Source organism: Antechinus flavipes, chromosome 4, assembly GCF_016432865.1.
Source record: "Antechinus flavipes isolate AdamAnt ecotype Samford, QLD, Australia chromosome 4, AdamAnt_v2, whole genome shotgun sequence".
In the NCBI taxonomy this organism is placed as follows: domain Eukaryota; kingdom Metazoa; phylum Chordata; class Mammalia; order Dasyuromorphia; family Dasyuridae; genus Antechinus; species Antechinus flavipes.
In genome coordinates, this window is record NC_067401.1 from 109,125,557 (window position 1) to 109,141,497 (window position 15,941).

At 43.8% G+C, this 15,941-nt stretch overlaps 1 protein-coding gene across 1 annotated transcript in view; it reads right to left on the reverse strand.

Moving 5' to 3' along the window:
* Positions 1 to 9,359: 9,359 nt before the first annotated feature.
* The window catches only part of NTRK1 (neurotrophic receptor tyrosine kinase 1), a 35,540-nt gene continuing 28,958 nt past the window's right edge, over positions 9,360 to 15,941 (reverse strand). Inside the window, exons 15-17 of the mRNA XM_051993751.1 lie at positions 13,411 to 13,651; positions 11,939 to 12,097; positions 9,360 to 9,726 (exon numbers count right to left, since the gene is read on the reverse strand). Coding sequence (XP_051849711.1) covers positions 9,541 to 9,726; positions 11,939 to 12,097; positions 13,411 to 13,651 — 586 coding nt within the window. The 3' untranslated portion in view covers positions 9,360 to 9,540. The remainder of the gene's footprint in view (positions 9,727 to 11,938; positions 12,098 to 13,410; positions 13,652 to 15,941) is intronic.

Consider the following 15,941-nt stretch of genomic DNA (forward strand, 5'->3'; position numbering starts at 1 on the left):
AAGGAAGGAAGGAAGGAAGGAAGGAAGGAAGGAAGGAAGGAAGGAAAGGAAAGAAGGAAGAGGGAAGGAGGGAAATATTATCTTTTTCTTTTATCTCTTCCTCTTTTGTGTGATCACTCTCCTTATATTTTCAATACCAGGCTCCATGCTCTTTGCCTCCAACTACTTGCTTTCTCTTCCAGAGTCTCTCACTATCTTGGAGAATTCCTTCTTGTGTTTTACCATCATCCCTCCTGCTACCACTTTCTCAAGAATCTTATTTATACATGTCAAACTAAACAGAAATTAAAATCTTCAGATTTTAGTCCCAAAGGAGGAACATAAACATACTCATATACTCAAACACAGAAATCCACTTAGACACATACATTCATATACAAACTTATGTTCTTTTATGCACACTTATATACATACCAGATAGGCTACATAGACACACAAATACACACCAAGGGTGTCAAGATGATCATAGGTTCAACCTAGCTTGGGAAACAGGGTGTAAGATACACGATACTAAGATATGTATTTTAATATCCTCAGACAATGAACATCCAGGACAGTATTGAGAGGGCTAAAATGTCACAGAGAATGAGCGACTTGGTATTGGAGAGGCACATGTTTGGAAGGAAATCTCTTGGCCTGAAGGTTGATACTTCTGTATCTTTTCCCTATGTCTAATTCCTAACATTATTATGTATATGTTAAGGGATTAATAGGTGTTGTAAATACCAGGTACATTCAGGCTTGCTGCCCAGGAGTTACTTCATCTCTCTTTAATCTCTACTGAACAAGTATAAAATTTCCTAGACAAGATTAACTCTGACAAGGTAAAAGCCAGCCTTGCCCTTGGGTCTTGATTAGTCCTTGTGGTCCTTTCTTTTTCCACTAGGATGATGAAGTTCCTAGCTAAGAAATTGAAATAGTAATAAAAAGCAACAGGTTGATTGTTCATAGGTCACCCTTGGTCTTAGGTTTGATCTCTCTTGGCCACTGACAGAAAATACTAGAGAAAGAATGAGGGGAACTGACAAGAATAGCACAAGTGAATGGACTATATTTCCTAAAAAGAGCTCTGCCCATCTATTTGACCCCTTCAGGGGGAATCAGGGAATTATTTGCATGACAAAATGATAATAAAACATTGATAACAATAAAAACGAATACAAAATGTCCAGGTAAAGATAGAGAAAAAGTTCTCCTAAGAGAGAGAAGCTTCTTCTGCAGGAGAGAATAAAAAAGAAGAGAGTTGTCACTGTGAAGGAAGATTTGTAAGATATGGAAGTCACTATCCAGTCACTGATACTGTGAATCCTGTAGATTCTATAGGTCCAAAAAGAAAGTACAGCAACTACTAGTACTAGCAACTTCAAGTTCTTTCCCTGGGAAGGAGCTCTCCTAGGTAGTATTTTAAGTTTGTAGAACTAGACAAAGTCCCTGGGGAAAGCATAAATTCACTAGAGATGAGATTACTTGATTCTCTTACAGTCTTAAGTTATTATCTCCTTGGGGTGGGGTAGAGAGGAAGGTTTATTGAACAAAGTACTAATAGAGTAGAAGTCTATAAATCCTTGTAGAAGGTATAAACCCACCATGGAAAGGAGAATTATCCTACCTCAGGTCTGAGTCCTTTGGGTTTCCTGCTAAGCCAAGTAAAATTTGTCCTATATTTGACATTTTGTTAGCCTGAGTGCTTGCTTGGGAATCAAAGACTTTTTTTAGACAAGAGTCAAATTTGTATATTCCCAGGGTAAATTGGGTGGAAGTACAAAGCAAAGATGTTATTGAGAGTAGCCTCTAATGTGAGCCCCAGTCCTTATGGTCACAGAGACTATAACTGAATTGAACAGAATTGAACGGTGCTTTGCATGTAATTGATGCTTAATAAATGTTGAATTGAATTAAATTGAGTAAAGGCTTTGCTTTGGTGAAGGGGATGAATGTATGTATATGAGTTTCAGGTCTCTTTCAAGTGCTGGTGTCTCTCCTTGAGTTACCTGGGGAATTAGGAGCAAAGGAGACTAGTAATCTCAGTCCCTTAGAGATAATAGTTTGAAATATGGATACATGATATACTTACACACATTTCTTTCCTAAGAGGGAAGAGGAAGGAACTGACTGCCCTACTCCAACAAACGTTCAGCTCCTCAGTCTGAAATAGAAGTAGAGATCCCCATCTGCTTTCAAATCTGTTCCCGTCACAGAATGGGGACCCCTCCACTCAGTTCTGAGTCTTGCAGACTGAGAACATTCCAGTCACCTCTGTGGTTTTGTTTTTCCACAGAGGCCCTTCTTCCCTTTCTCTTTTCCCACAAACACCCTTCTGCTTCTCAGACACGGATCTCAAAGCCCCTTTCTTAGAGGGGGACCCAGGCATTCTGTTCCATGTGAGGATGGGGTGGGGGGGAGGAATGAGTCTATTGAGTTGGTACTGAGCCACCCTCCTCCCAGCTCGTTTATAAGGCCAAGTGAGTCTGGAGACACGACAATCGATATCCCTCAAAGATGAAGACGCTAATAACTTTATCCCCTCTTGTCCTCCGCCTCTCACTTACATTAGCTCCAACCACAGGCCCCAGGCAGCTGGGACCTGCAGTGGGAGGGATTTTAGTTGATCTCTGGGCAGAGATGGGAGGTAACCCCTTCGGGCCCGGTTGAGGGGAGGGTGAAGGTTAGACTATAGGAAGAACTACCCAACATTTCCAGCTGAGAGACCCAGAAAGAAAAGGGGGGTGTCAAAGAAGGTTGGGCTAAAGAAGGCTCAGGAAAAATCTTCTCAAGAGCCATCTACAGCCAGAGAGAAGACTGTGGGAACTGAGTGTGGATCACAATATAGCACTTTCACTCTTTTTGTTGTAGTTTGCTTGCATTTTATTTTCTTCCTCATTTTTTCCTTTTTGATTTGATTTTTCTTATGCAGCAATAATTGTATAAATGTGTAAACATATATTAGATTTAACATTTTTTAAAACATGTTTAACATATATTGGATTACTTGCCATTTAGGGGAGAGGGGGGAAGGAGGGGAAATTTTATAACACAAGGTTTTGCAAGGGTCAATGTTGAAAAATTATCCATGCATATGTTTTGAAAATAAAAAGCTGTAATAAAAAAATGAACTTTTTTTTAAAAAAAAGTAAAGTCTTTTCTACTCCCTCCATCCATAATGAAAGACCCCACCTTGGACTCTTTTATTATATACCGCACTTCATATGCTCTTTGCTCCTACCCTTAACCCTAAGGTTGATAGGTCCAGCTGATATATATGGGGTGGGAGGGTTGGTTTATCCTGTGGCCTTGATAAAGTAATAATAAGAGCTTATATGCCCATATTGCTTTAAGGTTAAAAAAGTACAATAACCTTGTAAAATAATACATTTTATTATACTCATTTTGTAGATGAAGAAACTGAGATGAAGTGAGGCAGGGGGAAGGTGACTTGACTTACCTAAAGGCATATATTTCATAAAAGGCAGAGCTATATTAGAATCCTGGTTTATGGACTCAGAATTCTAGGATTCTTTACCAACATCTTCTTACCCTACAGTGTTGCCTTCTATCAGAAGGAATGAGATACACAGTTGCAGATGAAGGAATGGCACTTAGACCTCTATTTAGACTATAAGTCCATAAATTTAGAATTGAGAGGGACTTTAGAGGTCATCTAGCCTGACCCTTGCATTTTACAGATGAAGAAAATGAACACAGAGTCTTCAAGTGACACAAAGACAACAAAAGTACTAAGTGCCCTAGCTAGCATCTCAATGTCTCAATGGCAAGAAGAGTCAAGAAGGAATATAGTATGTCTGGCTCTCCTCAGCTTCAAGGCCCTCTATGGTCTTCTCCCACTAAAGTGCTTTGAGATCAGCACCAGGGATTCAGATCAAAGGGGCTTCAAAAATTTATGAAGAAAGAACAAATCTCTCATCTACTACTCCTTTTCCCAAACAGCAGCTGCTTAGGGAAGGTAGAGGACTGAAAGGAGAAGGAAAGGAAATGGGATGAAATCGTGTTTTTCACATGCAACTCTACCTACCCCATTTTGTCCCCTTATCCATCAGCCGTACCTGTCATTTCCTCCTGGTTGGGACCTCAGGGGCTGGGGAAGCAGAGCTTGCTGGCTTGAAGAAGGGATGATATGTGAGAGGAATGGGAGTTTGGGAGGGGGGCTGAGGAAGAAAAGGAAACCCTCTTGCAGGTAGAAAGAGAAATATCTTGCCTCAAGGAACCCCAACCACAGGCAAGGGCTTTAGGAAGTTCTGTGCCTTGGTTTCTATAAAGTGTTAACTTGCCTTGTATCTCTCTGTGTTACATTGTGTCTCTGCTGTTATTTTTTAAAATATGTCTCTGCTTCTATGTTTCTGTTTCTCTATCTCTACACAGGAGCTGTATACATTGTTCCAGTCTTGTCTGACTCTATGAGTCCCGAATTTGACTCCTGTCTAAAAAAAGTCAATTTCCAAGCAAGCATCAGGCTAACAAAATATCAAATATAGGACAAGTTTTATTTGGCCTAGCAGTCCCCCATTTGGGGTTTTCTTGGCAGCAATATTGGCAAGGTTTGTCATTTCCTTCTTTGTCTCATTTTACAGATGAGAAAATCGAGGCAAAAAGAGTTAAGTAACTTGCTCAAGGTCACACAGCTAGTGAGTGTCTAAGGCAATATTTGAATTCTAGAAGATGAATCTTTTTGGCTTTAGACTCTTCATTATCCACTGTGCCACCTAGCTACCCCTAAAAATTCTGGATAATCCAAGAGGACTTGGATTATAATTCTGCTTTACCTCTCTCAGTTTTATCAATTGTAAAATGAGGATGATATAATAACACCTGTCTCCCAGGATCATTGTAAGAATCAAATGTAATTAATAAATGTGGAAATAAGTTAAAAAGAATTGCACATGGAATTTATATTTATATTGTTGGATTTTATATAGGATTGCTTACTATCTAGAGGAGGGGCAAAAGAGGGAGAAAATTTATGGACATAAAACATAAGGTTTTGCAAGAGTGAATGTTGAAAACTATCTTTGAATGTATTTGGAAAAATAAAAAGTTATTATTGTTTAAAAAAAGAATTAAATATGATATTAGTAAAAACACTGAACTCAGTGTCTGACATATAGTAGGTGCTTAATGGATGCTTGTTTTCTTCCCCATTTACTGGTTGAGAAATCTTGAGAAAGTTACTTCACTTAGATAAATTCCAGTTTTCTCATCCATAATATGAGGGGGCTGGCCTAGATGCACCCCTCCAGATCTAATTCCTATGTTTCTGTATACCTCTGTGTTTAGATCATTATCTCTTTTTTCTGTCTCTCAAGATATCTATTTCTATATCTTTCTATTTCAGAATATATTTCTACATGTCTTTTTCTGTCTCTGCATGTGCTTCCAGCAATTTCTGTCTGTCCTACATCTCTCTGTCTCCATGGTTCTATGATGCCCATCTTGATTTGTGTCTCTTCCCCATGCCTAACCCTGGCACCAGACCTGGTAGGCTCCCCTCCTCCTTTTCTGTCCTCCTCAGTTCCCGAAAACAGCTCAAACTTTCCATCTTAGAGCCCAAGTGGAGAGGGAGGACAAGAAGAGAGATGATGGGTCTGAGCCACAGATGGGGCAGAATAACAATGGGGTATTCATCCATACGATTTGTGTATCTCTACCCCCACCAAGTTCGGATCTTGTGTCTGGGGGCCAGAATTTCTGGGTCTCCATTGCTCTTCTAAAGACTTCTCCTCAGCCTCCCTAGCTGGTAAGCCTGTCCCTGCTTATGGCAAAGATCCTGGCCTGAGAAAGACAGAGTAGGTGTTTGAAGATCCGTGGTCCTCATTAGTTTTGGACTACTTTCTCAGGATAGAACTCCCTGTTCTGATGCCCAGACATGGGCGGGGAGAAGTGGGGAACTGGGGTAAATAGAATCCAGAGAGGGGGATACTCTTCTGGCAGCATTTCTTCTGCCCGCCCCATTCCTGGAAGCCCTCATGAAGGCGGGTTCTCTGATCTCCTGTCGGGAATCCAAACCTCCAGGGAAAGGAGGGGGTGGCGAGATATGTAGGAAGGAGACTGAGGTTGTATAGACAAGCTGAGGAGAAAGACCTAGGACACTTGGGTCCTTTATAGAATCTATTCCAACATTGGATACTCCAGGGAGTTTTACTACCCTCTCTATGCTCTATTGCACTCATTCCCCTTCCTTTCATGAAAAATCTCTTGATGGAAAAGGGAACGATTGTTAGCTGACAGTGACAGGGCCTGATGAGGACCTGGGATGTCTAAGTTCAGTCCTCAACTCCTTTCCCTTCTCCCACCTGACTGGTCACCCCCCAAAAAAAGCCATCACCTTCTCTAGGTCTCAGATTTCTTATTCTTCCCAACATCCCCACATACACCCCACCAGAATGGGGACAAATAGAACAGAGAAAGCGCGAAGCTTAGCTTGAGAAAGTACGATGACTAGGTCTTCCTTTCCCTTAATAGGAGCTCCTGTTTACCGCTGATATTCTGATCGAACAGCTCTTCTTGGACTAAGCCCTACAGACTCTGGCATGTAGGGGTCTTGAAACTTTTAAATTGTTGTCATTGACTGAGGCCCCATCCTCCATCTCCAATCCTTCCCCACGGGGTCCCCAAGGCCTCATCCCCATCGATCCCCTCGGGCACTTTCTCTGTTTTATCTGGTATTCTGGGCTAGGGGCTAATGGACTTGGCACAGGGAGGAGGGAGAGAAGGTAATTAACGGGGAGGGGGCAGAGGCCTCTGGTGCTCTGGGAGGTTAATGACTAGGGAGTCTAGGGGAATAGGGAAATATGAGAGAGAAGGGGAATTATAGGGTGTATCAGTGTCAGTGTGTATCAACGTGTCAATTTGTCGTGTCAGTGTGTCAACAAGTGTGCATTGATGTCTGTCAGCACTTGGGTCAATGTAAGTCGTCAGAGGGGGGTCGGCGTACGGCTGTGTGGGTCTGCGCCCCTGGCGTATATCAAGTTCTACGTATGCCCATGTGTATTGCTGTTTGTGCCCGTGCTAATGAGCTGTATCAGTGTCTTAGTTTCAACTGCTGACCCTAATCCAGACCATGCATGATACTCCCTTCCCTCCCCCCAAAAATCTGGGGCCATTAACTCCAGAAGCTTGTTGTGTATGACTGGATCAGAGTATTTCATTATCTTTTTTTTCCCCCTGAGGCAATTGGGGTCAAGTGACTTGCTCAGAGTCACACGGCTAGGAAGTATTAAGTGTCTAAGGTTAGATTTGAACTCAGATCCTCCTAACGTCAGAGCTGGTACTCTATCCACTGAGCCATCTAGCTGCCCTGTATTTCATTGTCTTACATCAATGGTCTCCATCCAGTCCATTTTCCACTGAGCTAGGAATTGTCCCAATATCCCAATCTTATTCAGGGAACATTCAATCCTATCCCCCTAATCCCACCAGCTCTAGGCTTCCCCCCACCAATCACCTGATGTTCTATAAATGATCTCCAAGTACCAATCACAGTAAAAAGAGAGGCAGGGATAAAGTGACAGGTATTATTCACATTATCCCTCTTCCTCCAAGGTTATTCTATTCTTCAGGATGTGTAAGGAAGAAAAGCCTTTCTCTTTCCAACACTCTTCCGTGCCAAACTCTTCCACTTTCATGGAGAAGCTCTTCACACTGTCTAGACATTATCTTGGCTGTAGTGTGGGACCTGATCATTTTCTTTTCTCTCCTGGGAGGTTATGTTCAAGACAGCTCTCCTCCCCACCTCCACCCTCACCCCAATTCCCATCCAAGCCTCAGAGACCAGTGCCCTTTTTCCCTCACTTACTAAGCAGCATCTGTAGCCATGCCAAGGGAGGGGCCATTGGGGAGGAAGCAGGGTGGGACTTGGGAGTGGGGGGAGAGAGGAGGAAGCTTGGAGTCATTTCTCAGGGTCTCCAGTATCTGTGTCTGCACTTTCTCTTTCTGTCTCCACTTGTGTTTTCCAGCTCTCTGTTTGTCCTTGTCTTTTTTTTTTTTTTCCTTTCCATTTGGGTGCCTCTGTCCAGTTCACTGTCTCTATCTTTCTGTTATTATATCTGTTGCCCTCTCTAACTCTCTGTATCTCATTCTTTCTGGCTCTCTAAATCTCTGTCTTTGCAGCAAGATCTCTCCTCTCAGTTTCTCTCTCTTTTTGCATCTCTGTCATTTTGGTTGTCTATCTCTCTCACTCTACCCACAGTTCTCAATCATTGAATGAAATTCAAGTTCTTTGCTTTTCTTTCCCCAGTCCTCTAGATATTGAAAGATATTGCCTCAAAAGGGCAGACCACACCTAATAGGCAGCTCCTTTGAATACATCTAAACTTGGGGGCCTCAGAAGGCAAACTCAGGAGAGGGCCCCCCCCCCTCACTTCACCTGCTGTATCAATCAGCCCCAGGCTGTGGGTCAGGTCTCCATTAGCTCTAACTAGACTGGACAAGAGGCAGATTGCCACCATCCTGGCCGGGCCTGGGGGGGCTGATAAGGCAGTAGATCTAATAAAGGCTGAGGGGAGTGGCCTTCCAGGGACCATCTGACATTTCCTCCTGATAAGCCCTGGAGGGATAAGGGGCTGTGGGTTCTGGCAGGATGAAGGTTGGCCATTAGGAGCAATGGGACTTCCAGACAAGAGGTCTTGCCTCTGCCTCCAATCCTTCCCTTGCTATTTGCCTCCCCGTGAAGAGATCTCAAAGCAATTGCTAGGAAGTCTGCCTCTCCCTCAGGCCAAAGGCAGGAAGAGAAGCTTGAATCCTTATGGAACACCGGGCTTGTCCAGTTCTCTGCCGCCAGATCCTGACTTAACCTTCTCTAGCAAGGCAAAACCAAGACATAAGTGTTCTGCGCCCCTCCTCCCATTATGGCTGAGCCTTTCTCTCACTAGATATATTCCCAGCTTCCAAGAGCTTTCCCATTCCCCAGGCTCCAGAACATCCAATCTCCCACCCAAGGTCAGCTCTTCTTGAAGCTAAAGGCAAATCTAAACCTTCCTCTGCTCCTTTTCCATTTAAGCTGGAATGTTAGAGAAGGGAGGAACCTTAGACACCAGAGAACCAACCTCCAGCCAAAGCCTTATGTGGCAAAAGCAGGAGGGGAGACACAGGTTTGATTAAGGTGGTTGTTTGTCCTTCGTTCTAGACGAGGACCATGACATCAGGGAAGTGATGCTATGACTGGCAAATGAACTGGAATTAAGTGAGGGAAGGCTAGAGAAGGAGAAGGATACTGGGAATCAGGAACGAGGCATTCTCCTCCCCAACCTTTCCTTTGCCCTCCCTGCCCTGAAAGCAAAATAGAAACTGCAGAAGGGACAATAAATATATTGAGTGAATGTGCCATTTGAGTAGCATACAAATCCTTCCCCCCACCCTAATCCCCCCCACCCCCCTCCTCGGCTCCTCTTGGGCTCCTGGGCTAAGGATGAGTTGAAAATGCTTTGAGATCACCCATGGATGGTAATAATAGGGGTGGCTGTGGTAGTGAAAGTGAGCAAGGTTAGGAGCCCCAGAAGCTTTGGAGGCCTGATCCTCAGGGCCTTGTGGCTAGCCCAGGACGTCCAGGTAGACAGGAGGGGCCTTGATGAGGGCCTGGAGCCGGGCATGGATGTCCTTGATGCTGTGGCGTTGCTGGGGCTCCCGCTGCCAGCAGCCACGCATGATGGCGTAGACCTCTGGGGGACAGGCCCGGGGCCTCTCCAGTTCCCTGCCCTGAGTAATGCACTCGATGGCCTGGAGAAAGAAATAAGGGCTTGTGAGAAGTGGTCTGATCCAGAGAAGAGGCCCAGTCCTTCTGGGAGCCTCCTATGTCCATGGGGCTCTCCTAGGCCATCACTAAGGTCCTTTCCAGAGTGAGGTTGCAGCCAAGGGGTGTGAGGCTGTGCTGTGCTGTATTACCAGGGAGTAAGGGGAGACAAGTGTAAGGGTGGGGAGGGTTTGCAAGCTCCTTTGTTAGATTTTCAGTTGCTGGATTAGGAAAAGCTACAGAAAGAGTTAGCAATGGACTAATGTGAGGTGACACTCACGAACAGACTTTCCAAGTGGGCAGGAGAGGAGAAAGCTCATCAGTCTTAACAGCTTGGGTAGGTGAGTGGGATGGGTTCTCCCAATGGACTCTCTCCCCTACCCGTGAAGAAGCAAAAAAGAAGGCAGGTAGATTATGGAAAGAAAGCAGGAGATAGTGGAAGCGGGGAGAGAGAGAGGAAAATGCACCCTTTCCTATTTTCCTTTCTTACCTTTCTATGGGAATTTGCCTTCCCTACGATACAAAGAAAATGAGTTGGAGTTACAGCACAAAGGATGGAAGGAAGATTGCAAGATGAACTAGTCAGGAGAGTATATGAACTGAAGAGAGAAAGGAATGGAGAAGAGGGAGGAGGGAAGGAGGAAGGATCAAGGAGGGGGCAGGAGCCTCCTTGGGTTACAGCCCAAGAGAGAATGGGGGTGTGGAGACGGAGCAGGGGTGGGGGGAGAGACATAGCGAAACCGAGACTAATTCCATTCCATCTCTCTGTGCTTGAGAAAATTAAAATCTATAACCCCCTCCCCAGCCCCGAGGGAGCCAACTGCATTAGGAGAAGAAATGGGAACTGACAGCTGTGAGCCAGGAGGTGGGGGAGGGCAGGAAGCTGAGCTGGGAGGCTGGACACCTGGGTTCTTATCACTTTGCCTAGCTGGCAGGCTAGGGCTGAATATACGGGATGTTGGACAGGACTGTCCTTCTGATGGTCTAACTTCAGTCCCTCCTGTCTCTATAAATAGGAAGGAGAACTAAAGTGGGGGGGGTCTATAAAATGCATGGAAGATCTTTAAGGGGAGCTTATGATCTGAATTTAGGAGCCATAGAGATTGGGATTAGCAGAAGAAAGGGGTGAGAGTGGGCAGAGGAACCAGTGAGAAGCTGATATTAGACAGGACTGAGCTTCTGATAGTCTAGCTTCCATCCTTAGCACTGCCCCCTTGTCCCTATAACTAGGAAGGAGAACTATAAAATGCTTGGAGAGTCATTAAAAGAAGCCCATGATTGGGACTTAGGGGCCACAGAAACTCAGACTGAGAAGAAAAGGAGTGGGGGTGGGGAGGAGGGGGAGGGACTAATGGGAAGGAGAGGAATGAGAGATGAAGAGAAATGGACCAGAGAAAGATGAGGGTGTAAAGGGGCTCTCCCCACCTCCCTGAGGAAAGGAAGGAAATAAAGCTTGCTTGACAGCAAGAAGCACAGTGGTCAAACTATAGACAAGACTAGAGGGGGGTGGGCAGCGTGTTAATTGGAATGGCAATGTCCTGGGCTCTGGAGAGCAGATTCTGGGAAAAGGAAAAGGGCACTAAAATGACTCCATGAGCTCCTAGACTTAAGGGGAGGACACAGGGAGCCAGGGTGAGCAGCTGGTTCTATTGCTATGCCCCAGGGTATAAAGAGAGAATCAGCTGAGGTGCCCTGGGGTTGCCTTTGATTGATGGGGGCTATAGAGCTCCAACACCCTCTTTTTTCCTGAATCCTTTCCTGCTCACCCCGACTGCTAGTACTGTTTCTCCCAAACTACAATGTATTGGACAACTATGCATATAATATGCATTTATAGAAACTTTGTATTTAGGATACAAATATTAATATGTTTATATTAACCTGCATAATATGCATATATTAGTATCAAAGGCTTCTTCCTTTCCCCAGAATCGGTTCTTGGAGCCCAGGATATTCTGTTATTCTAATTCAGGCAATTATTTACATAATAGGTAATTAATAAATATTTGTTGGTTGATTGTAGGGGCAAAGCCAATATCAGCTGGTGAGAGATGGGACCAGGATGGAGATGGTGAAGTTTGGGGGGGGGGAGTGAATGTAGACACAAGAGGCAAAGAAATTGGGGTGAGCGGTAGAAGGTGAGAGGGGGAGGCTGAGCTAAGGATCCAAGGAGTATAGTGAAGATGGGACCCCAGCTACCTCAGTGTTGGAGAGCTGGTACCAGGGCTGTTTGCCGTAGGTGAAGATCTCCCAGAGAAGGACGCCGAAGCTCCAGACATCACTTTCCGTGGTGAACTTCCGATAGAGGATACTCTCTGGCGGCATCCATCGTATAGGTAGCATTGTGCGGCCCCCCACCTATGGGCAAAACACCAGTGCCTTGGGCTTGCTCCCTCCAAAGCCTGAGAGCAAGCCCATTTGTTGCTAAAATATTTAGAGCAGGTGGGAGAAGCCCCACTCATGAAACCCAGGGCTCCATAGAAGCCGGTCTTAGAACCATGAGAGGGAGGCAACAGAGTCAGTGAAAATCACTTGGAGCCAAGATTCAAATCCCAGTTTTATCACTTCCTGACTTAGGCAAGGCATTCTACCTTTTTTGTTTTGTTTTGTTTTAATTTTTTTTTATTAAAGCTTTTTATTTACAAAACATATCCATGGGTAATTTTTGACCCTTGCAAAGCCTTTTGTTCCAAATTATCCCTCCTTCCCCACATTCTTTCTCCTAGGTGGCAGGTAATCCAATATATGTTAAAGGGTATTCTACTTTTCTGAGACTCAGTTTATTCATCTACAAAATAGGGAAAATCTTGGCACCAGCTACCTCAAAGAATAGTAAGAAGAATCCTTAGTAAACTTTAGAGTACCCAGAGATGAGTTACTACTACAGCCTAGGGCCAGAGAGGATCTGTCCATATCTAAATGGGTGTCTGAGTATGTGGGCAAGGAGGGGCATGGAAAGTCTGGGGGACGCCATGTATTAAGTGATTCCCCTGCCCCAACGATCCCCCACCCACCCCCATCATTAAATATAGATGCTGGTCCCTAGGCCAGAGCTAAAAGGGAAAAAATGATGTAGCTTCCATCTGGGTGGAGAGAAGGGAGACAAAAGCTTCTTCCCTACACACTGTTTCTCCCCCAGCTGCTCTGCTCCTTTACTGGGTTCAAAAGAGCAGTTTAGTATCCTCTCCCCCACCATTCACAGTCCTTCTTCCTTCCCTCCCCTCCTCTCCCCCCCACCCCCCAGTCTTTCATCTGACCCTGGAATCTACATTAACCTGCTGAAGAACTCTGGAGTTCTAGTTCAGAGTCTCTGCCTTTGCATCCTGCTATCCTGAGGCAAGGCAAAGGAAGGTTTTTTCACTAGAAGGCCACAAATAAATTTCATGTAAATAATAGCTGAAATAAGTAAAGCCCTCTTTTTCTATGTCCTGTCAGCAATGGAGTCACAGTATAGAGCCTGTCTAAACTGGAAATGACCTTCGAAATCTTTGAATCCATTCTACTACTTGCACAAACTGGAAACTGGGGACCCAGAGAAAATAAATCGTTTGGCAGTAAGCTCCCCGCTTTGCAGGTTTAGCACAGCCAAAATGGGGGGAGAAGCCGGGTTGGAATCTGAGTCTGGGGAGCTGGCTGAGCTGGTGGGGTACGTGGAAAGGAGGTCTCCTTACCCGGTAGTAGTCAGTGCTGTAGATGTCTCGGCTCATACCAAAGTCTCCAATCTTGACCACAAGTCCCTGACCCACCAGGCAGTTTCGAGTGGCCAGGTCACGGTGCACAAAATGCAAGCTAGCCAGATAGACCATCCCAGCTGCCACCTGGCCAGCCACTGCCAGCAGTTGCCCCAGGCCTAGGGGTCCAGGAGCCGTACCCACTCCGCTAGCCAGGATCTTAGCATCTGGTCCATGAGACCTGGATGGGAAAAAAAGAAGAGTCAGTTCAGGGAGAGAGGAGGAGACATATGTGAGCTGGCAGAGGAGAGAAGGATAGGAGGGAAGGGTCCTATCTAGAATGAAAAAATAAGATATAGAGCTTATAGGCTCCTAGATTTTGGAGCAACAGGAGGAAAGGATCAGGGACAGCTGAGGGGAAAACAGAAATCCCAGCCATTAGAAAAAGGGAAAGGTGATCCAAAGAGTCTTAGGTTTAAACACTCAGGCATCTGGGTTTCTGGCTCCTGAGAGAGGGACAGACACTCTGATAATGGAGGGCTCTGGTCTGAGAGGGAGCCGGCTTTTCTCCCTCCAGCCCTACTGAGCTTGTAGGTAGATAAAGACTTAGAGGAAGGGAAAGCAGTTGTTCTTAGATGAAAGATGAGAGAATACTAATAGAAACAGTCCTACAGGAGAGAAGAGGAAGGCTCATTGGAGGTAAAATCTGAATGGAGATGAGTCTGAGCTGATTAAAAAGACTGACATATCTGAGGTGGGAAAGATATGAAAGGGGCAAATGGAACAGAAGTTAAGAACAGAGATGGTGGGAGGGGCAGGTCTGGTACTAAGGAAGGAATCTAAGAAAGGGAAGGGATGGAGAGATGGAATTCACTCCTCAACTAGGCAAAAATGTTTCAAGAGCAGGATACTAGAGAAGTGTGCAAGGGATGGGGAGGATGTCCCCTTCAATTCAACTTCACAGAATCCACATTCATCATTTTCACCTTTCTATTCAAACTTGCTTCCCTCCTCACTTTCTTATTTCTCATTTTTCATTTCTTTCCACTTGGCTATTCAAATTTAACATGTCCAAAATCAGGGTTATGATTTTTCCCCTAAAACCTGCTTCTCCTTCTTCCTCCACAATTTCTGACTAGGGAAGTGCTATCCACCAGTCTCCTGTGTGGAGAATTTGATAGTAATCTTTGTTTTTTTTTGTTGTTTTTGGTTTTGCCTCTTCTCCCTTAACTTTTCAAATCTAATCAGTGACTAGGTCCAATATCACTTCTGCTAACTATCTCACATCTATCCATCCGATCTATTCTCATTACCATTAGCTTAATATAGGCTTTCATTATGACTAGTCTGATCTATGAAAAAAACCCTCTTTTTAAAAAGTCTTTTTTCATTGATGCCTTTTGTTTTTGCATTACCTTCATTCATTCCCAAATAATCCCTCATCCTTCTCCTACCCAGGGAATTATCCTATCTAATGAAGATTTAAAAAAAAAAAGAAAAAAAAAAGCAGTTCAGCAAAATTAAACAATTGACCATGTCTAACAGTATATGCCCAATTCTATGGCCCTAGTTCCCCACCTCTGCAATTGATAGAAATATTTTTTCTATTTTCTTGGTTATTATAATTATAAATGATCCAGCTTTCCAAGTCCAGAGAAAGAACTATGGAGTCTAAATGTAGAATGAATCATATTATTTTCACTTTTTTCCCCTTTCTTATGATTTTTCTCTTTTGTTCTGATACTTCTTTTACAACATGACTAATGTAGAAATAAGTTTAATATGATTGTACATATAAAATCTATATCAGATTGCTTGCTGTCTTGGGGGAAGGAAGGGAAGAAGAAAATGGAAAATGTTGAAAACTAAAACAAATATACATTATAAAAATAGACAAAGCTTTATGAGAATACCAAAACTCTTAGTAAAATGTAAACTTTGGGTAGTTTTGTTTCTTCCTCCAATTGGAATTTTTAAAAGGAAACTTATGAAGATCTATGAAATTAATTTAAAGGAAGGTAGTCAATGAATAAAATTCATTCAAACATCAAAAAATGACCAAGATTGGTCATTATAAATTACATACTATTCAGTTTCTTTCTTTTTTTTTTTTTTTGTTCTTTCCATTTATCTGGCTGTAGTCTTTTTGGGCAAACCTCCAGTTTTATTCTCTCTTCGACCCTGCTTTCCAACTAATTTTTCTTCTACCAAAATGCAGTCATATCACATCTCTGTTCAAAAGTCATCTGTGGCTCCCTATGGCCTTCTGAGTAATGACTCCTTCATATCCAAGACTTTCCATAAAATGACTCCACCAGAGCTTTCTGGAACATCTCATATTACTCCCTTCTACATGCACTGTGCTTCAGCCAAATTAGACAATTCTTTTCTTCAAACATACATTTTATTCTTGACACTCTGCCTTTGCTCATGTTTTATTCTATGCCTACTATGTCCTTCCTCTCCATATTTTTCTTGTGAACTCCTCATCCTTTAAAATCCAATTCAAATACCACCTTCTCTACCTTCTT